This window comes from Lissotriton vulgaris, chromosome 3_1 (genome assembly GCF_964263255.1).
Source record: "Lissotriton vulgaris chromosome 3_1, aLisVul1.2, whole genome shotgun sequence".
Lineage (NCBI taxonomy): Eukaryota > Metazoa > Chordata > Amphibia > Caudata > Salamandridae > Lissotriton > Lissotriton vulgaris.
In genome coordinates this window covers 67,615,239-67,640,275 of record NC_141689.1, presented here as the reverse complement: position 1 = coordinate 67,640,275, position 25,037 = coordinate 67,615,239, and the positions used below count along the sequence as shown (strand labels likewise).

The 25,037-nt window shown below is 47.2% G+C and overlaps 1 protein-coding gene across 1 annotated transcript in view; it reads left to right on the top strand.

Annotated features, from left to right (window-relative positions):
- The window catches only part of SMYD5 (SMYD family member 5), a 135,768-nt gene that overhangs the window by 64,844 nt on the left and 45,887 nt on the right, over positions 1-25,037 (top strand). The window contains exons 6-8 of the mRNA XM_086960101.1: positions 12,211-12,315; positions 16,049-16,111; positions 17,440-17,510. Coding sequence (XP_086816227.1) covers positions 12,211-12,315; positions 16,049-16,111; positions 17,440-17,510 — 239 coding nt within the window. The remainder of the gene's footprint in view (positions 1-12,210; positions 12,316-16,048; positions 16,112-17,439; positions 17,511-25,037) is intronic.

Genomic DNA, 25,037 nt, shown 5'->3' with positions numbered 1-25,037 from the left:
ATACCTGGCCTTCTCATCAGTCCAGCGAAGTCCAAGCCATTTCCACTGTGGGGACTTTCTGGGCTACCAATAGGGGCTTCCCTGAGAGTCAGACTGGGTGTAGTACTTGGGAATCAGATTGGCCCTTGCAGAACAAACTTTATTGGGCCTTAAAATTGGGAGGGTGATCACCCGGTTACGAGAATCAGTACGTTTTTGGAAGGAACTCCCCCTGTCATTGATGGGCAGGGTTCCATTGTTAAAATGATTATGCTCTCTAGATGCCTGCACACTCTCCAGGGCACTCTATATGTGATTACCAGACATTCTTTTTAAATCATTGACAGCCTTGTGGTTGAGCTGTTGTGAGCAAACAAGCGGAAGTGTGTCGAACTGTCACACCTGAAAGGACCTAGGGGGGACTAGATGTTCCTAATATGGAGCTCAACTGTATGGCAGCCCATTTGCAGCATACGATCCATTGGCTGGGCCCGTATGATAACTGGGAGAGGAAATTCTGCGGGTCTCTCATGAAAGGAGATCACTGCCTGTTTTGCTGATGGGAACGGCAAGCCTGTCCCCCACCCCGGATGCCAGGTGTGTGAGTTGTGGAAGGGGGCGGTTGCAAGACTGCTTTGGAGAGTGCCATATGCCAAGTCAAGTTTAAATTTGTATAGCGCACTACTCACCCAGAGGGTCTCCAGGCCCTTGAGGGAGAGAGGGAGCTTTACTTATCAAATATCCAGGTTTTTAGATGTTTTCTGAAGGAGAGGTGGTTCTGTGTTAGGCGGAGGTGGGTGGGGAGGGAATTCCAGGTCTTGGCCGCTAAGTAGGAGAAGGATCTTCCTCCCATGGTGAATCTTTGGATGCGTGGAATTGCGGTGAGGGCTTGATTGGACAAACGAAGTTGGCGGGCGGGGGTGTAGAAGGACAGGCGCGTGTTGAGGTATTCGGGTCCTAGGTCGTAGAGGGTTTTGTGTGCGTGGGTGAGGAGGCGGAATGTTATTCTCTTGTTGACGGGGAGCCAGTGGAGGTCTTTCAGGTGACTGGAAATGTGAGCTTGGCGGGGGATGTCTAGGATGAGTCTGGCTGAGGCGTTTTGGATGCGTTGGAGTTTTTTCTGTAGTTTGGCTGTGGTTCCGGCGTAAAGGGTGTTTCCGTAGTCTAGTCTGCTTGTGACCAGTGCATGGGTGACAGTCTTTCTTGTTTCGGTGGGGATCCAACGGAAGATTTTCTTGAGCATACGTAGGATGTTGAAGCATGATGATGAGACGGTGTTGACTTGTCTGGTCATTGAAAGGGAGGAGTCCAGGATGAAGCCCAGGTTACGAGCGTGGTCCGTTGGTATGGGTGCGGTTCCCAGGGCCGGTGGCCACCATGAGTCGTCTTAGGCGGAGGGGGATGATCCTAAGATGAGGACTTCCGTTTTGTCCGAGTTTAGTTTTAAGCGGCTGTTCTTCATCCACTCGGCTACTTCTTTCATCCCTTCGTGTAGGTTCGTTTTGGCGGTGTTTGGGTCTTTGGTGAGGGATAGGATCAGCTGAGATAATGTTGAGGTTGTGTTGGCGTGCAATGGATGCGAGGGGACTCATGTATACGTTGAAGAGGGTGGGACTGAATGAGGATCCTTGGGGTACGCCGCAGATGACTTTGGTGGCCTCTGATCGGAGGTCGAGAAGGATGAGGGCAGCAGTTTCTCCGTTGTCCAGTAGAGGTTGAATGTCGTCTGTTGCAGCGATGAGGGCGGTCTCGGTGCTGTGTTTGGCTCGGAATTCGGACTCTGAAGGGTCGAGGGATTTGTTGGATTCGAGGAAGGCGGCGAGTTGACTGTTGATGGCTTTCTCAATGACTTTGGCAGGGAATGGCAGGAGCGAAATGGGGCGGTAGTTCTTAAGTTCAGTGGGGTCTGCTGTAGGTTTCTTCAAGAGGGCGCTGAGTTCGGCGTGTTTCCAGCTTTCCGGGAAGGTGGCGGAGTTGAGGGAGCAGTTGATGACGTCTCGAAGATGGGGTGCGATAATGGAGTCTGCTTTGTTGAAAATGTGGTGGGGACATGGGTTGGTTGGCGATCCTGAGTGAATGGTGTTCATCAGGCGGATGGTGTCTTCAGTGGTGATTGGGTTCGAGGCGTAAAGGTTGTTGGAGGGGGGTTTTAGTTCAGAGGTAGGTGGGATGGGCTGGTCTCCAAAGCTGTTATGTATGTCAGCGATTTTGTTGTGGAAGAACAAGGCTAGAGAGTCGCAGAGGTCTTGGGATGGAGTGATGTCGTTGGTGCCGGCGGTGGGGTTGGTAAACTCTTTGACGATGTTGAATAGTTCTTTGCTGTTGTGGGTGTGTTGTCGAGTCGATCCTTGAATGCTGATTTCTTGGTGGATCGGATCAGTTGGTGGTGTTTGCGGGTGGTGTTCTTGAAGGTGGCCAGGTTGTCGGTGGTTGGGTTTTTTCGCCAGGCTTTCTCGAGGGTGCGACAGATCTTCTAGGATTTCTTAAGGTCATCATTAAACCAGGGGGCTTTTTTGCTGCCTTGCTCGATTTGATGGTTTTTCAAGGGTGCTAATTCGTCAGCGCTGTGGTTGATCCATTGTGTGAGGTTGGTGGCTGCTTGGTTTGGGTCCGATGATTTTGCAGGAGGGTTTTGGTGAAGCGATGTGAAGAGCTGGTCGGTGGTAATTTTATTCCAGTTTCTCCGGGGAATTGGTTGTGGGTGGATGTGGGTCGTAGTCTTTTTGTAGTTGAAGTGAACGCAGCTGTGGTCTGTCCAATGGAGCGCTGTGGTGTGATTAAAGGAGATATGCTTGCTGGAGGTGAAGATTGGGTCGAGCGTGTGCCCGGCATAGTGGGTGGGGGTGTCAACAAGTTGTTTGAGTCCGAGGTTGTCCAGAAGGGTGGTGGTGTTGCTGTCGTTGTTATTTTCCAGGTGGAAGTTGAGGTCTCCCAGTAGAATCTAGTCCTCAGAGGGGAGGGCGTGCGGACTGATGAAGTCTGCGATGCCTTCGCTGAATTGTGTGCGGGGTCCGGGTGGTCTATAGATGAGGGTGCCTCTGAGTGTGGTCTTCGGGTCGGTGTGAATCTGGAAGTGAAGGTGTTCAGCGGTTGTGAGGTTGTCATCGGAACTGGTCGTGATGCGGATGGTGTTCTTATGAACGATGGCGATTCCTCCTCCTGTTTGGTAGATGCGGTCCTTTCGGATGATCTTGTAGTCGTCCGGGATGGCTATGGCGATGTCAGGTGCTGATGAGGCGTTCATCCAGGTTTCTGTGAGAAATGCGACGTCCGGCGAAGTGGTGTCGAGTAGGTTCCAAAGCTCGATGGCGTGTCTGTGGACCGATCGGGTGTTGAGTAGGATGCACTTCAGGTGGTTAGCGTCAGAGCTTTGATTGGAGTCTGTGGATTTGGTGTGGGTCTTAATGCAGTCGAACTTGCAGGAGTGGCAGGTGAAGGGTCCATGGGTGTGTCCTGGGTAGCAGTCTAGGAGACGGCCTGAGTTGAGTGCTGAGAGGGTTGCGGAGCCGTATGTTATGCGGGTGGAGGGGAGTTTGTGGGGGCCAGGGGGTCTGGCGCTGGGCGAGGTCCAGGCGCGGACGGGCGTAGACGGGCTTACCATTGGCGCACCTTCGGCGCGCCAAAGCATCTGTCATAAGTGGATAGAGGAGGGGGCGGAGCGAGGGAGGAGCAGCTGGGAGGCGGGAGCGGGGTGGAGAGGACGGGCTCCGAGGCACAACAACAACAAAATGGCAGCAAAAGCAAAACAGGAACAGGTTGGGGCACCAATGGGAATTACGCTGTGGGCAGAGGCACTAGCACAATCAGGCAGAGTTAATTAAAATCTATCAGGCAATGCGAGCGCTACAATCTAAACTGGCCCAGACACTCTTAAAGGCAAAGCGGGCAAATTACACAATGGCAGGATTTTACAAAGAGGCAATGCGAGCAATGCAGGCACCAGTTTAGTTAAAGGCAGCAAAGCAATGGAGAGACGGTGGCTGCAACACACTAGAAAACCTGTACCCTGCTGGGTGATTTATCACAAGGAAAGACGCTGCAGAATTCTTTGAACTAGGAATAGGACAGTATTTGCGATATGCAAAAATCACTGCAACAGCATGTGATCTTTGGTCAACTTCCAGAAACATTACCGTCCTCTAGTACCCTGGTGACATTGTTAGACATGGCAGGAGGGCGCAGACTAATACCTCATATATACAGGGCCCTACGAAAGAGCGACGCTCCGCATTCAAGCCAAGTGGGAAGGGATGCTAGAGCACCACATGACCGCAAAAGATTAGATACAGGTTCATGAAAAGTTGAGGGTGGTCAGCAGCAATGCCAGTACACCAAACTTATATTTCCCCCCCAAAACACTGAATAGCATATATGATACTCGCAGCAACAGTTGTCCACATTGTGGGGGGCTGAGGGCAGACTTTATACACATGGAGTGGTCCTTTCCATCCCTGTCATCAAACTGGCAGACAGTGCTGGAAAACATCAACAGAGCAGCTGGGTGGACTGTACAGCGTACGATGAGGCTGATCCCTTCTCCTACTAATAAGAATCTTACTAGAAAGTTTTTTTCTACCTAGCCTACTGTTAGCAAAACGCTGCATAGCTATAAAATGGTTGGGGGTGTAACCCCGAGATATTCAGACTGGCTTAGAGATGTTTCTGACTGGGCAACTGCGGAGGAGACACATATGAAGCATGTCTGCAGGGCTGAACAATTGGAAGACGATTGGGTGTTATGGGTAGCCATGCGGTCTGATTTAGGAGAGCCCCGGCGGATGTCCCCACTGGGTGGGCCACTGTATGATGCACACGGAAGCCACACTGTCACCAAGGCTGAGCGGAGTGTCTTGGCCAGGTTGTCCCTAAAGATTTGTCCCAGTAGGTTACTGCAAGATACCCCTTAGTATGTTTCTAGGGACTGGCACAAGATCAGTGGGGTGAGTGGAGACTGTTGGGGATTTGTTTACCTGATTGTATTGAGGATTGCATCATAATGTTGACATGTAAATCTGTCGTATATTACATCTGCATATTGTATCCTCTGGAACCTCAATAAAGATCATAGAATTAAAAAGTTCATATATGACTGCCAAGATAAAGCAAAACAAAAGAAAATGTAAAAGAAGGAAGCACAACTCCACCTGCCCAAGTAGATATAGCACTGACTGCTTCTAATAGCAGCTTCTGTCAGATGGCAGCAGGTGCCATCTTGAAACATGATCAGCTGTGTAGCACTAACTTTCGTCCTGTCAAGGGTACTAGACATGTCATTCAATAGCCTGCAGTTGTGTGGCAAATGGATGGCACCTTTTATCCTTGCAGACAGGAAGGTTGTCCCCAATGTCAGCTTGGCACAAAATATGGGAAACTGCAATCAGGACAAAGGCAGCAGCGCAAAGAGGCCCAACACTAATGGCCGAAAGAGGAGCCAACATACTTGACTTTGTGGACAGTCCACCCCTTCACGTTCCATGTCTGTTTGGGGAAGGGGGGAGAAGAAGGACGGTGGTACAGACATTTCATTATATCTTGTGAAAAATTGCACCATATTAATGGGTGCGGGACATGGCAGAGCCAGGGCATACAATAGAATTTAGGTCAGATCCACCACCAGTGCCTCTGAAAAGGGTGTATCACCAACCCATTAAGGCCTTGTGACGGGAAATCCTCATTCCACTGCAAAAAGTGGCAATAGAGCCGCCATAAGAAAACTAAAGAGTAGTGCCCCATTTTAGACTTGAAAACATTTAACAAGTTTATAAAGAAACTTTAAAGATGGTCTTATTGGTAGATGTCCTCCAATCAATAAAGAAGACTATTTGGCATAAATAGATCTTTAAAATGATTATTTCAACCTACCAATACCTCAATGTCCAATTATAATTCTAGCATGGGAATCTAAGAAAGATGCAGTGCTGGAGAACAAAAGGTTACTCCCCTTTCAGTACAGTTCTCCAGCATTGCTTTCTTTCGTAGATCCACATGGACTGTTCTCCTCCCTATTCATGAGACTGCAGAGAACAAGTTACAAAAATCTGACGTTGGAGCCTCTGGTGAGTTCACGAACCAAGGTGGAAAAAGTAGCTTTGACCTACGAATGTTTTTCATTTGTTTTCACTGTTATTTGCTGCTTTCAATTACTGCTAGTTTAACATAGAGTGCCAAGGGTTTCCAGGCTTACATTGGGGAATAATTCAAGCATGTGCATCTCAGAAAGATCCCATTGCAGAAGAACTGTAGTTCCAGATAAGTAACTTCTTATGCAGCATTCGCCAGTCCACCTGTGAACCATGTGACACATACACACAACATGCATTCTACATGAATGCTCTAGACCTGGTGAAGTTACAAAAAAAAGCCCCGTTATGGGGATTGAATGGACTTTTTCTGAGAAGAGCTGCTAGGCAGTTTAACCGGAAGGGTTATGCCCTTGTACTGTAATCACTCTCTTGCTGTAGTCCGACACTGTTGGTGAGACGGTGGTCTCCTCTCTAGCTAAGAGTGGGGTACACTTGGATGCAAATAACAATACGTTGGTGGAGGGCCTGGGGGATATTTATAGACCTGCCTAGGTTGTACCCCTCTACCAAGTTAAATGAACAACAAGAAAACCTAGGGGTCTCTACAGGAAAGTATTATGGAAATTCCTATTTACTTAACCCGACGTCTAGCATAGTACATCTAGTTAAAGTCAAGACTAAATAGTTCTGACAGAACACAAAAAAACAAAAGCAGGGGTCAACCAGTGATTGTAGATCAAAAACCTTTTATAGGATTCCCATCAAAGACTTGTGATGATCAATGTTATCATTTGGTCGTCCTTAGGGTCTTGTGTCTCTGGATCATTGAGACAAAGATCGTACCCTATGGTGGATAAGGGATCCGACCCGCAATCACTGTTCGACCATGTGATATTGATCTGATGGGATCTGGTGCAGTGCAAAAATATAAAAAGTGGTGAATTAAAATAGGATAGAGAACCTAAAGAGGAAATTTTTAATAGGGAAGTTCTCTTCCTGTTAAAACCAAGAACAGCGCAATAACAAGGCAGTTTAACCAAATATCTGCATGGGGGCCAACATGTTTCAGCCTAATGGGAAAAAGGGACCCAGGCTTTCTTCAGGGCCTCTGTTCTAAATAGTAATGCTACTGCGTATAGTGCAAATAATGTGCCAAAGCAAAAATCTCATAAAGCAATCGTGAGTGTCACTCTATTACAGCAAAGGATATATATTCCTGCGTCTGTTAAATCTCCATGGTGACACCTGGTGTGTTTTTTACATCCAGTGTGCCCGGGGAACAGACCTCACCTCTCCTGGACCTGGCTCAGGACATGTGAGACCCCGCTCTGTCCGTCCTTGCATCTGGCCAGCGCTGAGTCAGGGGGAGGCACTTGGATGCCCCAGACCTCAGCGTACTGCTCCTCTGATGACAGAAACGCAAAGACATTGAGCATCTCCAGTGGACTCTCATGCTTGTGGAGCTCACTGGAACAAAAATAAAAGGCTGTTCAGGAAAGCGTATGAGAGCAGGTCGAGCATGACTTCCCAAGGCAATTGAGAGGATTTTTGTCCCCATGCTGCCAAATTGAAATCTCATCTACCCACTAATCTGAAAGGCAGTGCCATATTGACTTATTTAGAGCTGATCATCTGAGAGGATTAAACACCCCATTGAAAAGGTGCTGTCCAACTAGAGAGCTCATGCTGCACAGGGGCACACAATAGATTAATTGCTGTGGACAATTAATTCAAAATTCTTGTTTATTTTCATTGTGTGAAAGTCTGCAGCAGAATGTAAGTGTTTTAATGCAGTAGATGAACCGCTCACGTCAAACTCATTGCCTCATTACTGCGGTGGATGTCTATGATTTGTCCATCACATTAAGGACAAAATCTGTATTAAAATGATTTTTTTCTTGAAAAATAATTTGGGGCACTAGGGAAGAGCTCTTCTCGTGCCCACAACTAACTCGGACTGCTTTCACTTTGATCGGTGCTTGGGGCCGTAACACCACCCCTCCAAACACTGATCCAAGTGGAAGATATACTGCTGGAAGTGGGCAATGTCCCCTCTCCAGCAGTGCCTCTCCCAAGTGGATCCATGCTTAAGGTTCAATTCCCCCCCCCCCCACCAGGCGGGGGCAGAAAGCCCACTAAAACCTAGTATGTTTAGAAGAAAAATGTGCTGGTGGCAGCTGCCCCGCATCAGACCTTATCCCCAGCTCTAAATCCCAACAGTCTTTCTGCCCTCCTTTCCCCGAGGGGATGATTGCAAGTAAATACTCTGCCCCTAGAGAGGTATAAAGCAAAACTAAATGCCTGGGATATTTAAAAAATGGTGGAGGCTGGCCCATCCTGATATAGGGCTGCAACTCCACTTCTGAAGCCCCACAGTCTTTCTGCTCCCCCAAGCCTAGAGCGCTCCATCACCATGGCAACCAAGAGGAAATGTGTAATCTTTTGGGCATAGTTTTTGACATATGGGCCGACACTGAGTGACAAGATTCCAATTTCCTATCACTTGCCATGATGATTAGCTGCACTCTTCAGGTTCTGTGTAAATCCTAAATTTTCTTATTGAGAATGCCCTATACACCATTCTATTTTTGGGGCTAAAATCGTGCATTTTCCTCAGTGTTCTGCAAAGGAAAGTTCCAGAGACTGCAGTGATCGAGAAAATTCCTACCATCAAGCTTTCCCCCACTTCTCCCAATACAATCGATACCCCACTTTTGTGGGTAGGCCCATCACCCTCGGCAGAAAAGGATGAAATCTGGGACCATAGGATGTCAATGTGGTCTTCACATGGTCCATGGTTTGGCGCATTTTTGTCTTGCGCAATCTGTTTTTGTCTCGCGCAATCTGCCCAACCACACAAGTGATGAAATCCATGTCAGTCACACTACACTGGACTTCCCTTGGTGTCGGGTTTTCAGAAATGGTATGGGTTAATAGATTTCCCTGGGTGGTAGCCAACTCTGGCCCAAAGACCACAGCTATCCACATCGCCAAAATGCGTCAATTTTTCCAGGCAAAAACAGGGTATCCATATTGCATTTTGGGGCATTTCTAGTCTCGGGTGCTTGGCCTATCCACACAAGTGGGGGACCGTTTTTATCTGGAAATAGCGAGGATGCAGAATAGCAGAACATTTTTATTATCAATTGAATTTCTCCCCATTTTTTTGCTTCTAAATGTAAGCCAGTGTGCAAGATAGTACACATTTTGGAAAATGCCCTCTGAATCAAATGCTAGTATAGGTAACTCCCAAATGTAGACTTCTATAAATGACCACTATTCCTAAACGTAATATCTTGGGTACCTTTAAAAAAAATGCATAGGTTTCATTCATACCCATTTTTCATTCATTTGATTTTGCCTAATGGATTTACATGTGATCCGTATACAGTGAAAAATCATTGCAAGCTGCAGCTTAGTTGTTGGCTCTGAGCATCATGTGTTCAACATATACTATACATCCCTGTATATTCATTTTGTAAATCAGTCTAGAAGAACTGGATTCCAGACTTGCGATCTCCAGGTGGGGGTCACTAGGGTGATGTCCGCCACTTGTCAACTGACCTGGGTTGAGAGGCGCATGCTAGTTGCGAGCGGATACCTGTTCCTGCTGCCACTCCTGGAGGAAAGCATCTGTGGCGGCTGGCCGCTAGCTGAAGTACTTCGGGTCTTGGAAGTTCAGGCGAGAGGCAAAAAGATCCACCGTAAACTGGCTCCATCTTTCGCAAAGTGCTTGGAACACTGATGGGTGTAAGTGCCAGAGACTTGCATCCTAAATGTGCCAGGATTGCCTGATTTACCTCTCCCAGTAGGTGTTCTGCTGACACTGAGATCTGATGCTTTAGGCAATAGTCCCAAAGGGTTCGGGAGAGATTCAACAAATTCTTGGATCATGTTCCCCCCAAGATGGTTTATGTAGAGGACTGCTGCTACATTGTCCATTTTGCGGAGGACACTTTTGTTTGTGGAGTGGTGCTGGTGGGGGTGGGTGGGCCCTCCCAAGGTACTAGGGACATAAGCACTACAGTGTCTTCACTCCCAGGGAGGGGTTTAAAACAGCGTTCTGCGTATTGCTGCCATTTCCTCTCCAGGGTGGCCGCCTTTAGACATAGAAGCGTCCACGACCTCACAGAAGCAGTCATCAATGGTGAGGTGTGTCACATTCTCCTCCTCCTAGTGAATGGCTAGGCACTAGGCTAACTAATAATATAGAAGCTGGGATCTCCAGCCAGTCAAGTGATGGGTAACAAGTGGTATCTTCCATGCACAGTATGTTAGCCCACCTATGGGGCCAGTGACAGGGTTGCTAGGCCCTGCTTGACAATATGCACCCGGTGCAATCAGTGGGGTAGGGTCATGCCTGGGCTCGTGTCCTAAGAATTATAAACACCAAGCGCGCTAAGTACCAATAAAACAGACCCTCGTTAAGGGTGTCGGAGCTCCAGGCATATGGCTGTACTGCTGTATTTGAAGCAAATAGGTGTGCGCCGGTGTGGGGCAGCGAGACGCACTACGCACGTTTGACATGATGCAGCTCCCTCTAGGGGCTGCAGAGCCACACCGCGAGGACCCAGGTGCTGCTGTTCTTCAAACCAACACAAATAGTGGCAGTGGAGGAGCAACTAGCGTTCCTGTGGCAACGCAATATTTGGAAAAGCAATTTTAACCACTTTAACAAAAAATCACACAGAAAAAGCATATATAGAAGCAAAAGGATTGCAGCAAAAAGCTGGAGGAGCAGAGACGAAAAAGGGGGCGGTGACGGCAACAAAGGATTATCAAGGGTCCCTGTCTCTATTTGAATGGACATTGTTTTCTTATTGGAATGTTGACTTTTTCCCTAAGGATCATGGGAAACAAGAAGTATTTATTGCTGTTCACATAATGGCTGCTGTGCATAAAGTGAAGAGAGCATGCAGCGTAATCCTCTCCTCCAGTCCTCACCTAGAATTCACAAACCCGGGTACCTTTAGAATCCCCAACATGTGGGTAAAACAAGATGCATATTTGTCCTGGAAACCACGTGTGGTAAAAAGGTTATGGAGGCTTAAGTTCAAAGTGCGCCAAACTTAAAAAAGGGTTCAGCACTGGGGAGGTCGCCTCCGCAGTATATTTCCTCCTTTCTCTGCAAATGCTTGTTTCAAGCTCAAACTGGCTGCTCCTCAGGGGATTGAAGTAAGTCAATGGTGCAATGACGGTGATCAATCGCTGAAATGTCTCTTTAACTAGCAGCGCTAAGCGCAGCCGCTCCGGCTGACTGCTAGAAGACTGTCCAGCTAGATGTATAAAAGAGAGGCAGCTGATAAGAAAACTGCTTTAGTGGCACTTTAGTAAGAGTCTCTCAGCCCCCAAGTGCTTGAACACTTTTATTCCTATGGTGCTGTTACCCTAATTTGCTACTCTGCTTAGTAGGTGACATTTTTCAACTCCATGGGTCTGCAGAGAAGAATGATATACTCCATCCCATCCTGGCATGAGCTCTGCATAGATGACCCTCTCCGTTCCCGGTGTTCTTAGGGGGTGAAGTGGGTGATGTTCATACCGGCCCATATTTTATTCTATTTTTCCACAGCCTTCACAAAAATTGATGATAATCTACTGGTCTCGGCATTAAGCCAAGCAGAGTTTTGACATGCAATATTATTTTGGCTTCAGTCCTTCCTCTTGCTTGGATCTCAGGCAGGCACTTTACCTCCTTTTGGGTCCAGCACTCAGGTGCACTTTGGGAAAACCCAGTTCAGGCTTTTTTTCTATTGGGATTCTTGGTGAAACACTTGCAAGTAAAACATTTATTCAAAATTCAGCTCAAATACGGTGGGTAGATCTCTGACATTTCCAGATGCCCTTTCTGAATCCATTCCAAATGAGATTTTGATTTGACTTGCAAGGGGGATGGCCTGCTTCTTAGTTCTCTTTTCTTTATGATGATAGGTCTTGTATTCTGTGCTCTTTTGGATTTGTGTGGCACAGTTGTTAGTTTTTTTTATTATGTAAGCAGGTTTCTTTGTGAAAAGAGTATATATAAAAGGAAGTGTGACTCATTATTTAGGTCTGTATAAGTGGTTCTGCATTTTGTGTAAAAGTTGTCATTTTAATGTTTTTTTTTTAATTCTAGTTTGCTGTCGTTCTTGGCTGTTGTACACATCATGCGTGGGCATGTTGACCACACAACAGGTTCTCACCTAACTTCTGGGTTTTACCTTTTCAGGCAAAGGACAAGGATCGATGGTTGAATCTCTTCTCACAGTTCTGCAGTAAGACTGCCAATGAGGAGGAGGAGATTGTCCACAAGCTTCTGGGGGACAAGTTTAAGGTATGGCTACACAAATTACCAGAAAGTATGCTTCACATAGGTTTTTGTGTTTCCTCTAATTTGGTTCTCTCTGATTTGCTGTCCCACCACTGCCATCAATCCATGCGCATCCCCACCCACTCGCGTTCTTTTTTTCACATTCGAATAATGATAATGACAGCTACTTTTTTCATAGCTCTTCATATTTCCAAGTACCTATTTCTAGACAACATAAATACTATGCGAGATTAACGTATTTCCTGGTACTCCAGACAAATATTCTATTTTTTTTCTTGGATTTTAATTCTAAATCTTTCATTGCTTTGCTTTTCAGTTTCTCGAGTATTAAACATATTTTATTTCATTTTCCACCAGTGACATGTTTCTAACCTTTTATAAATGTAAGATAAGAGCCCCGAAATAGGAAGAAATTGTGGTCTATTGCGAATTCCCAGCTTCATCAAATGTGTGAGTGATTTTGGACAGTTTGATGTACCCGGAATCTTCCAGTTCCATGCAGCGGCAAAATTAGATTCGGCATTAATGTTAATAGACACAATCATTTATTTCATCTATCACCATCCTTACAGTGCTCTCCAGCCATCTGTTTTGCACCTGTAGGTTTCTCTTTCCACTGGCCTCCATTATTTTGTGTAAAATATGAAAATCTGACATGCTTTCATACCCCAAAGATACAATTTCTTCTCTGGATGAGCAGACACCACAACTTTCCTGGACTATTGGGTGAGTGTGGAGGGACCCCTGCTCCGAAGGTGGCCTGTCTTATGCCACTGCCCGGAATTAGGCGAAGGACATGCCCTCTTTGGACTAGGCTGTGTCACTCCTTGGACACGTTTCTGACCCTTAGAGAGGCTGTATAAACCCCTGAACTTTAAAGAGCCTGTTTAATTTCAGGACTATGGGAAGCTGCGTCCTTCCTGCATCTGGGTGGAGGCTGTGTCTTTCCAGCATCTGGGTGGAGGCTGTGTGTTATTTATTTATTTATTTAGTTGTAGAGTTATCGGAGCGCTTTACATGAGGATCAGTGAGTTACAGGATTTAAAAAATCCCGGTAACAAGTAAAGGTATTGGAGAAAAACATGGTTGGAAGCTGGGTCTTCCCCGCACCTGGGTTGAGGCTGCGTCTTCCCCGCACCTGGGTTGAGGCTGTGTCTTCCCCGCACCTGGGTGGAGGCTGTGTCTTCCCCGCACCTGGGTGGAGGCTGCGTCTTCCCCGCACCTGGGTGAAGGCTGCGTCTTCCCCGCACCTGGGTGGAGGCTGCGTCTTCCCCGCACCTGGGTGGAAGCTGCGTGTTCCCCGCACCTGGGTGGAGGCTGCGTGTTCCCCGCACCTGGGTGGAGGCTGCGTGTTCCGCGCACCTGGGTGGAGGCTGTGTGTTCCCCGCACCTGGGTGGAGGCTGTGTGTTCCCCGCACCTGGGTGGAGGCTGTGTGTTCCCCGCACCTGGGTGGAGGCTGCGTGTTCCCCGCACCTGGGTGGAGGCTGCGTGTTCCCCGCACCTGGGTGGAGGCTGCGTGTTCCCCGCACCTGGGTGGAGGCTGCGTGTTCCCCGCACCTGGGTGGAGGCTGCGTGTTCCCCGCACCTGGGTGGAGGCTGCGTGTTCCCCGCACCTGGGTGGAGGCTGCGTGTTCCCCGCACCTGGGTGGAGGCTGCGTGTTCCCCGCACCTGCGTGGAGGCTGCGTGTTCCCCGCACCTGGGTGGAGGCTGCGTGTTCCCCGCACCTGGGTGGAGGCTGCGCCTTCCCCGTACCGGAGTGGTGGTTGCGCTTTCCCCGCACCTGGGCGGACGCTGCACCTTCCCCGCACCTGGGCGGACGCTGCGCCTTCCCCGCACCTGGGCAGAGGCTGCGCCTTCCCCGCACCTGGGCGGAGGCTGCGCCTTCCCTGCACCTGGGCGTAGGCTGCGCCTTCCCTGAACCTTGGCGTAGGCTGCGCCTTCCCTGAACCTGGGCGTAGGCTGCGCCTTCCCTGAACCTGGGCGTAGGCTGCGCCTTCCCTGAACCTGGGCGTAGGCTGCGCCTTCCCTGAACCTGGGCGTAGGCTGCGCCTTCCCTGCACCTGGGCGTAGGCTGCGCCTTCCCTGCACCTGGGCGGAGGCTGCGCCTTCCCTGCACCTGGGCGGAGGCTGCGCCTTCCCTGCACCTGGGCGGAGGCTGCGCCTTTCCTGCACCTGGGCGGAGGCTGCGCCTTCCCTGCACCTGGGCGGAGGCTGCGCCTTCCCTGCACCTGGGCGGAGGCTGCGCCTTCCCTGCACCTGGGCGGAGGCTGCACCTTCCATGCACCTGGGCGGAAGCTGCGTCTTCCCTAAACCTACGTGAGGCTGCTTCTTTCCCTGTACCCGAGGGAGGCTGCGTGTTTCCCCATACCCGAGGGAGGCTGCGTGTTTCCCCGTACCTGGGGGATGCTGCGTCTTTCCCCGTACCAGAGGGAGGCTGTGTCTTTCCCCATGCCTGGGACCTGTAACTGGGGGAGACTGCCTCTTCCCCGTACCTTAGGTTCCCTGAACCTGGGGGAAGCTGCATCTTCCCTTGAAGAGGATGCTTTTTACCCAGACACAGGGGAGGGAGGCTGAATCTTCTTCAGACCTGGGGGACCCTTCATCCTCCCTGTATTTGGTAGATGCATGCCTTGCAGCTGGGGGATGCATGTTTTATAGCAGGGGATGTTTTCATTGAACAAAAGGAGATGTGTGTTGTTTCTGTATTAGTGGTTAACTATGGGTTCTCTGGAGATCAGTGGTGATAAATGGCTTCTTTCAACAAGGCTCGGGCTATGCTTTCACTCAAGAAAGTGAGTGTTGCTATGTTTTTTTTCCCAGCCATGAAACAGGCGGTGTGTTTCTTGGAAATAGTTGTGGTATGTCACGGAGGGTCAATTGGTTCCGTGGGCAAAGATGAGTCTTATTGTTCCTAATCCACTAGTGTGTGAAACTTTCTTTCTTGGTGAAGTGGTTGAGCAGTGTATATGTTTCTCCAACAAGGAGTGTGTGCCTTCCTCAAACGAGGAGGGCGGGCTGTGTTCCAGGTTTGATTAGGTTAGGGTGAGACTGGTATGCTTTGTGGATGTGTGGGTCTAGTCTTACCTGGACAAGGGGATCACATGTTTTCCCTGGTCAAGGCCGGGGTTGGGGCGTCATGTCTTCCTTGGACACACAGGAGACTTTAGTGAGCGAGTAAAGGTGAACGCTGTTCTGACATAAGACGGGGGTGGTATTACTTGGAGGGAGTTGATACATCTGCCATCTTGTCCTGGTAAGTAAACCGACTCCCACCCCGATCCAGTGAGGGAGATGTCCCTCCACTCTCTTTCTAGATGAATGAGGCGGTAGAGTTGGTCATGCCATCTCCATTTAAGGGAGACTGAGGAGGAGTAGACAAGCTAATGTAGCTCCAAAAGAGAGGATGAGAGAGAGGCATGGCAGCCCCAGACTAAAGTGGAGCTCATGGCATCACCTGGAACAGAATGTTTTTAGGGTATTCCGTCTTTGGATGAGAAAAAGCCATTATTTCTATCCGTATGTGAGGGGTAAAGCCCCTACAGTTTCATTGTCAAGGAAGGTAACATCCTTTTTACAGATTAAGGTGACAACCTTGCCTTCTACTGAGTGTGAAGGTTGTTCTTCCTTATATAGCCCAAATCTACACTTGCCACCTCCCTAGTTTAGGCTAAATGTGTTGGGATTCCATAATAAAAGACAGCTGCCCATTTTCCTGTGATGTTTTCTTTCTCCAGGGCCAGCTCGATCTTCTGCGTGGACTATTTGTGGAAGCCCTGTATGAAGAACGGCTCAGCAGGGTGAGTGGTAAGCCTATGCAAACTGCAAATGAGCGGCTGTCTAAATGATATTGCATGATGAACTAGTAATCCAATTGGCTTTCTGCCATGGATGCCTTTTATCGTTGCATCTAACGCCACCACAAGTTTTCCCTGGTCAAGGGTGGAGTTGCACTTTAAACCCCCTTACCACTCCTTCCCCAACCCTCTAACCACTCCTTCCCCAAGATGGGGAATTTGTCGAATATTTTTTACCCTGAAACACTGTAATTTGGTCCTCTGTGCACCCTTCTCCTGGGCAGCTACCCGGTTCTGGGCATAAAGACTTGCTGCTCAACTTGTCTTCCTCCTTACTGTATTATCTTCTCAAACTTTACCCTCCTCTCAGCATCACACCACCCTCACTTTAATCACACCCTCAACCTAACCCTTCCTCTCCTCCTCTGTCTCATCTCTTCCCCGCTTCATCCTCTCTCTCTTGTCAACATCACCTCATCTCTTCTTGTCTCATATTTACCTCGTCATCGTGTCTGCATATTTCATGCCTGTCCATGTTTATAACCTCCTCCTGCTTCACACCCATGCTCTACGTACCTGTGATAATCAGTGTTGCTGCCAGTGTCTCCAGAAGTGGGTTCAAACTTTCTGACGAGGCTTCTAAAATCTTCTAGAATTGGACACTGTACTCTAAGTAAGGCATAGATATGGGATAGATCTAATCAAACTATGGGACTATTCCATAGGTCTCCTCCTAAATTGGACACACTGTGCCAGAGCTGGCCCTAGAACTTGACACAGATGAAACAGTACTCACAGACCGCAATCGATCTATAGCCTGTTTGAACAGCAGCAATCAAGGCTCTGTGAATTTTCCTGTTATCGCTTTTGGGATTTATGTTGGCCTTCTTTTAGATGAGCTTGTCTCTCAGTCCAGATGTATTTGTGTTTAAAATACCAAATTCGAAAAGCATGTTTGAGATAGTGGTCACATTTAGTAACCTTCTACAACATAAAATTGTTTTAGGGATGTTTCTCATCTTGAAATTCTGAGTAAAATTATAAACGGGTAGTGCTTCGCTTTCTTGTTTATTTCAAGTCACTCAAACTCTCAGTGAAAAAACACACACAATATTTTTAGTTACCTTCTACATTTTTATATAATGATAATATTCCAAAGCAGCTACCCAGAACTGACTCTGTAACCCAGGTGAGTCCTAATGGTGGAATGTACAGTGTTAAAAGTACCTCTCTTTATTATTTTCCTTTAACTCTACAATATTTGTCTTTTCTTCCTCACTGCCTATTCATCTTGTTTACGGTCTTTAAGGTCTGTTGTTTTCCCCTTACAGTGGTTCACACCTGAAGGATTCAAGTCTCTCTTTGCTCTTGTTGGAACCAATGGTCAGGGGATAGGAACAAGGTAATCTTATTTTCTGTTTATGTACTTTGCCCTGGATTGACCTCTGGCCTGTTCTCCTGTGCATTATAAGTTGTGTGTACTATTGTATATGTGTAACTGCATCTTGTGGTATTTACTTTTGATTGAGGGATTGTATAAACCTTACTACTCTTTTCAGCCACAGCTGGCTTTAACAAAGATGTCTTAGCAAGAACAGATTAGTGCTCGGTTGATGGATCTTTATGTAGAATTTGAACACAGTCTGACACTTCCATGGACATGATGGTTCAGTGCCATCTGGCTGGCCCTGGAACTTCATTGTTTATTAGTTTAATATTTATTCTTACTCTGAGCTGGTCCTCTAAAGTTTAAACTTGAAAAAGAATAAGTAGTGGTGCATGGGAATCTAATAGTGTTGTAGACTTCATTTTTCTGGAACAGGGTTTTCAAATTGTGTTGGGTTCCTATGACATGGATGCCCTCAGACTTAGCAACTAACTCCTCATTTTACAGGCTTCAAACGGCACACATGTGCTCATTAAAACATTATAGCAGCAGGGTGATGTGCACCACTCCACAGGCACTTCTGCTACTTGCCATGTGCACATCAACCTATTGAACTGCTAACATACTCTGAAGTGCCTAAAGTGAGGTGAAACTTAATTCATGAATTGCAAGGATTAAAATGGATGCCAAGCTGGCCTGCAAATTAAGAGGGTGCGCTGGTCTTGATGTTTTGAAGATGGTGCGTACCTGCAATGGGAGCCATTGGAGTTTCATCAGGATGGGGGGGCAATGTGATCATATTTAGGCCTTGGATGAGGTGTGGTGTGCAAGGTGCCCTTAACGGGTGCCACTGTGGAGTCTGGGGGGCTATGGAGCAGGGCGCTATCACCATCCAGATGTGAGAGTTTGAGGGCTTGAACAGAGTTGGAAAGTGGATTATTATCTGATGTGATTGCAGGGCCTCACCATACACCAATGTCACAATCTCTTACCACCTCCAGTTACGTTATTTAACAAAATCTCGGGTAGCTGTAGCACCGAGCAGTCTGGCTTAGTCAAAGGAACAAATGTTAAGCATTTAGAAGTACCACAACGCTCAATAAGTAAGAAACACCCAATTTGATACCTTGGAGTAATATCTTTAGTGGTCCCAAATGGAAGTTAGCACCTAGTGCATTGACTAGTGCAACTCTGTTAGGCAACGGGACCACCAGCCTTACTACAGTGAAAACTGCAGTTTTGTATTCTACTGTGAAGCCATGTTGAACTCAAGAGGAGCATGCCGCTCTTTTTAATATTTAGTACTCCCTCCTGTGGTCTACTCGGGAAGCCACGCATAGAGAAGTCTTAGTATTAAAAAGGTAGGTTTGACCAGGCAAAAGGGTTAGGTTTTAACGTTGCCTGACTAGGCTGCAGTGGCAGGCCTATAGTCAGTTTTTACCATTGTCACTGTAGAGGTGGCACAATTAAGTGCTGCAGTCCACTAGTGACATTTTACTGACTAGCCCTGCGTAGCTCTCTTACCATATATTAAGGTATATAGGCAAGTTAAATAAGCCAGTTGGATGTTAAGCCAATTGTACACATACTTTGGGGGTCAGTGCACATGCCCTAGAGCCTGGACAGCATGGCCTTGTGAATATCAGAGACGAAAAACCAGCAGCATCAGTCCAAAAACTTAGGGGATGTCATACAAAAAGAGGTACTTTCCTACAAGCAGCAGTTCTGAAGTTGCTTTCTGAAAGAAACTATTTCATTTTCTTTAGAAGAGAGAGCTGGGTCCAAGACATTTTTAGGTGTCATCTAGGCAGCTCAAATGCGTTGCTCTAGGAGATGACCTTTAGAAATCGGTCAGCTCGTTCCAAGCACTTGTGCTTGTGCTTGTGCTGGCATCCACCTTGCGGGAGCGAGCAGCGGCGCACGTGCCAATTAAACACATATGGCCCGCTGCTGCTGCTCGCTCCCGCAGCCAGCACAAGCGCGAGTGCTTGGAAACAGCTGCTGCTTGTTTTCTCTCTTCCTTGCCTTTGATCTTCGTCTTTTGTTGGTACTAGGCACGTACCCACCCGGATTCGGAAAGTAGAAGTACTAATGTAGTGGAAACTTACTAAAACGTCTGGCCGCATAACAGCTATTCTCACATCAATGCATGTTATTTTAAGCAAATTGTCGTATTCAATCATAGGATCGTCTCTTAAAATGTGGGATGCATTATGGTAGCAATAAACGGCAACTCAGTATGAATTGCATACTTTCACATTGGTCGCGCTGGTATGTTTTCTCCCCATTCCTGGAATGTTGAAGTGCTCCTTCATCTAATTGCACATTGTGTTGCTCCTCCTGTGTATGAGTCAGGCGCGCGGCTCCTTAGCCACTGAGATGTGCCTGTGTGAATCTTTCATCCAATCTTAATGTGACAAGACTGGCGCTGCACTAATGGCAAGAGTTGAGTGCGTGACTCATGGTGGTCTGTGGCTTTGATGTGGCTGGAAGAGCATTCTTACTTGCGCTAATTTATATCCTTTACAGGGGTATAGAATTGGGGGAAGGGGCGTGGTTTGTAGATGTTAGAATGATGAGAAGTTTCAGGTAGCACTCGTTGCTCAGTGCAGTTCCTTGCCCTTTCTTCACTCTCGAGGTTCCTGGTGTGCTTTGAGATCCACTCCTGTGCAAGCTAATGGATCTGCTCGATTCGGAGGTAAGTGTTGCCCAGGGCGAGCGTTACATCACGTCTTTAGCTTTGGAGAAGGAATGCAGAACTGTCTCGAACAAATGTACCGCTTTTTATTGTAATGTGGACTATTGTGAGTGCCAGAGCTAAGCAGCTCTCTTCAGATGACTCTTGACGTGTTTTGAAGGAAGGTACTCTGAGGCGTGTGATGTCTGTGTTACCTTTTACAAAGCTACCTGATTCGTCCCATCACCCGTTGAAGCCAAACCTAAACTATCACACCTTGGCCACCGTAAATTTTTGTTGTGTCCTTACAATATTTTTTTTCTCCGTCTTAGTTTCTTAAATATCATTGTGTTATAGTAATGTATTGTTACGCACACGTGGAAGATAGTAATAAGTTTTTGTCTTAAAGCTGCAATGTGAATTTAGTAGGTGTTGCCTCGTGGTCTGTACCAGTTGTAGGAACATTACCCCGGGAGTGCAGAGATAGTTTATGCCTGCTGTTATGCTCTTGTGGCAAGTTTGTTTTAGAAAAGTCCTTGCAGTTGCTTATGTGACCTTTTCTGTAATACACATTGCACCAGTGCAAAGTTGTTTCCCTTGGTTTTCCGAGCAGTTAAAACTGGGAACAAGGATTTGCATAGCTAATAGGTCTCGCTTTTGGGACATTATAAGTATTCAGTTATGCAGCACAATATCCTTGGTGCAACAACGTCTACTGTTGCATGAATAAACACTTATAAGGTCCCAAAGACGAGACTTATTGGCTATGCCAGTGCTTGTTGTTTTTCTGACAATGTGGTTTATCCAAGTTACTTGATATTCAGTGATAGGTAGGTTTCGAAGTCAAGGTTCATGTCAGTGATCCAGGTTTATTCTGTTTCTTGTTTGTTGTTGGCAAATAACAGAAATTCTGTCTTGGTCGGGTTGACCTTCAGATAGATGGTGGATATCTAGGTCTGCCGGATGTGCGGACAGTGTTTGAGTCGTTGTATGTCTGAAGCAGAGGAAACTTTCAAGTAGAGTTTTGTAGCTTCAGCATGTTGGTGAATCTTGATGCTGTTATCTGTGAGTAGAGCACCAAGTTTCTTCATGAGACTTTGAATATGATGGAAGACAGTTACCTGTCTTCCCCCGGAGACAGGACTACTCAGGTGTTCAGGCTGGTAAGAACCAGTCAGCCAGCACAATAGCAGTTGGTAGGTTTTCAGTAGCTACATATATATACTTGCTCTGCACACTCCTGCAATATAGTATGTGTGCAACTTGTTTTCCTTCAAAGAAGTTGTTCGCGTTACGGGTATAGTGACTCCTCCTATAAATGATAAAAACATGGACATCAACTCCTTAGTTGGCTTTATTTCTTCCACGATCTGTGTTGGACATGCTGTATCAGGGCTCTGAGTCGAAGCAGTGTGGCACTCTTCGACAGGGCATCTCAAGTTATCTGTTCCCGACAGACTTTGAACAATCCTTTGGTGCACCAAGTTTTCTATTCTGTAGTGATCCCTCCTTCGAATCCGCTTCTTTGGGTTTGTCGACGCTCCATTCGGTGCTTTGCCCTGTTCAAGCCTCTTTCATCAAGTCTTGTGCTTGAGAATGCAAGTACCATAATGGAAAAGATGCTCTTAGGCCACCGTACACTGTGCCAGTACACAAACTTGTGGGCAGATCAACATGCTGTTTGCAACCTCTGAAAAAATATGACTCGGCACCCACTCAATTGCTGTATTTCTAGTAACGTTAAGGCCAATGAAAGATTTGAAGTTGAATCATAATTTAATTACAAAATGCACGGACTCCCAGAACCTTTTTCTTAAAAAGATTATTTCTTTATTCATAATTTTTTAATTTTAAAACTTCTTCTCTTATTTAGTCGTAGCCATTCACTTAGCATTACTTTCATGATTATTCATTTATATTTAGCACACTAAGTTGGCATAAGACCTAGGACCATGAAATACTCTATCTATCAGTTATTGGCCATAACCTGTCCAGAATCGTTAGTGTGGTTGATCAAGTAATAAAACTTTGGGGGAACAATTCATTACCTACATATGGACAATTTGTATCTATTCGAAGTGTTTATATTGATGCAGGATAATTTGAACCTTTGTTTACCTTAGCTTAGTTATCAAAGTCACCCAATTAAAGTGTACCTTTGTTCTTGTGTCTTCTATGTGATGTTGTGGTCCAGGTGAAATCTTCCCAGTTGTGAAAGAAAATGCTTTAGAATTCGTAATGGTATTAGTTCTTTCTCCCAAGCTTGCTGTATGTACGGCAGTAATTCCTGTATCAGTGTGCCCTATTGACGATCCTGTAACATAGGTAAAACTGGGATTTCAGAACAACATTCATATTGAAATGGAAGTTATAAATACTGATGGGACCACTGATGGAGATAAACGTAAAAAACGACTACCAAATGATGTTTTCCCTATAGTCATTGTGTCGCAACTGAAACAATTTATATGGTCGGAACCCTCCTGTGAGTTCCAGAAACTTCTTTATCCTTTTTCAGTAGAGTATGAATAGTTTTCAATCCCGTGGAGGCGGAGACCATGGATGGCCCTGAAACAAACGTAAGAAAAACTTCCTTTCAAACCTAATTATATCTGAACAATTTAAAAATTTGATCACCGTGTAAGACCTCGGTTATATGCAATGATCAAACCGGAAGCTCACTGTGAGCCCACAGGCAGAAAGTCAAGGAACAAAGAAAGTAATCTTAAATGAAACCAAGATTTATAAAGTGCGTGGCTACCCAGGGGCGTCCCAGCGCTACAGAATGTGCTAGCGGGAACGATGGAGTTTACGGGAAAAGCCAGGTTTTGAGTAGTTTGCAGAAGGATAGAAGGTTGTATTTGCTGCAGATAGCAAGGGGCAGGGAATTACAAAGCTTGGGGGCGTTGTAAGAAAAGAGACAACCCCCTGTGCTGCCCCAGGACACACCCATGGACCCTTCACCTGCCACTTCTGCAAATTCGACTGCATCAGAACCCACACCAAATCCACAAACTGCAAACTGAGCTCCAACACTAACCACCTAAACTGCATCCTGCTCAACACCCGCTCGGTCCACAGACACTCCATTGAACTCTGAAACCTACTCGACACCACATCTCCGGACGTTGCCTTCCTTACAGAAACCTGGATGAACGCCTCATCAGCACCCGATATAGCCATAGCCATCCCGGACGGCTACAAGATCATCCGAAAGGACCGCATCAACCAAACAGGAGGAGGCATCGCCATCGTCCATAAAAACACTATCCGCATCACGACCAATTCCGACGACTTCCTTGCTACCGCCGAACACCTTCACTTCCAGATCCACACCGACCCCAAGACCACACTCAGAGGCACCCTCATCTACAGGCCACCAGGACCCCGCACACAATTCAGCGAAGACATCACTGACTTCATCAGCCCACATGCCCTCCCCTCCGAGAACTACATCCTACTGGGAGACCTCAACTTCCAACTGGAAAAGAAAAACGACAGCAATACCACCACCCTTCTGGACAACCTTGCCAATCTCGGACTCAAACAACTTGTTGACACCCCCACCCACCTTGCCGGACATACGCTCGACCCTATCTCCACCTCCAGCAAACACATCTCCTTCGATCACACCACAGCTCTCCATTGGACGGACCACAGCTGCGTTCACTTAAACTACAAAAAGACCACGACCCACAACCCCCCACAACCTATTCCCCAAAGAAACTGGAACAAAATTACCACCCACCAGCTCTTCACATCGCTCCACCAAAACCCGCCTGCCAAATCATCGGACCCAAACCAAGCAGCCACCAACATCACACAATGGATCAACCACAGCGCCGACGAACTAGCACCCCTGAAAAACCATCAAATCAAGCAAGACAGCAAAAAAGCCCCATGGTTTAACAACGACCTTAAGAAATCCAAGAAGCTCTGTCGTACCCTCGAGAAAGCCTGGAGAAAAAACTCAACCACTGACAACCTGGCCTCCCTCAAGAATGCCACCCGCAAACACCACCAACTCATCCGATCTACCAAGAAATCAGCATTCAAGGCTCAACTTGACAACAACGCCCAAAACAGCAAGGAACTATTCAACATCGTCAAAGAATTTACCTACCCCCACCGCCGGCTCCAACGACATCACTCCCTCCCAAGACCTCTGCGACTCTCTATCCTCATTCTTCCACAACAAAATCGCCGACATACATAACCGCTTCAAAAACCAGTCCGAAGACCAGCCCACCCCACCCACCCCCGAACCAACACCGCACTCTAACAACCTTTACGCCTGGAACCCAATCACCACCGAAGACACCATCCGCCTGATGAACTCCATCCACTCAGAATCGCCAACCGACCCATGTCCCCACCACATTTTCAACAAAGCAGACTCGATCATCGCACCCCATCTCAGCGATGTCATCAACTGTTCCTTCAACTCCGCTACCTTCCCGGAAAGCTGGAAACATGCCGAACTCAGCGCCCTTCTGAAGAAACCCACAGCAGACCCCACTGAACTTAAGAATTACCGCCCCATCTCGCTCCTCCCATTCCCTGCCAAAGTCATTGAGAAAGCCGTCAACAACCAGCTCGCCGCCTTCCTTGAATCCAACAAATCCCTCGACCCCTCACAGTCCGGCTTCCGAGCCAAACACCGCACCGAAACCGCCCTCTTCGCAGCAACAGACGACATTCGAACACTACTAGACAACGGAGAAACAGTTGCCCTCATCCTACTTGACCTCTCTGCAGCCTTCGACACAGTCTGTCATAGCACCCTCATACAACGCCTCAGCAACGTCTGAATACAAGAAAAAGCATTGGACTGGATCATCTCGTTCCTCGCCGGAAGAACCCAG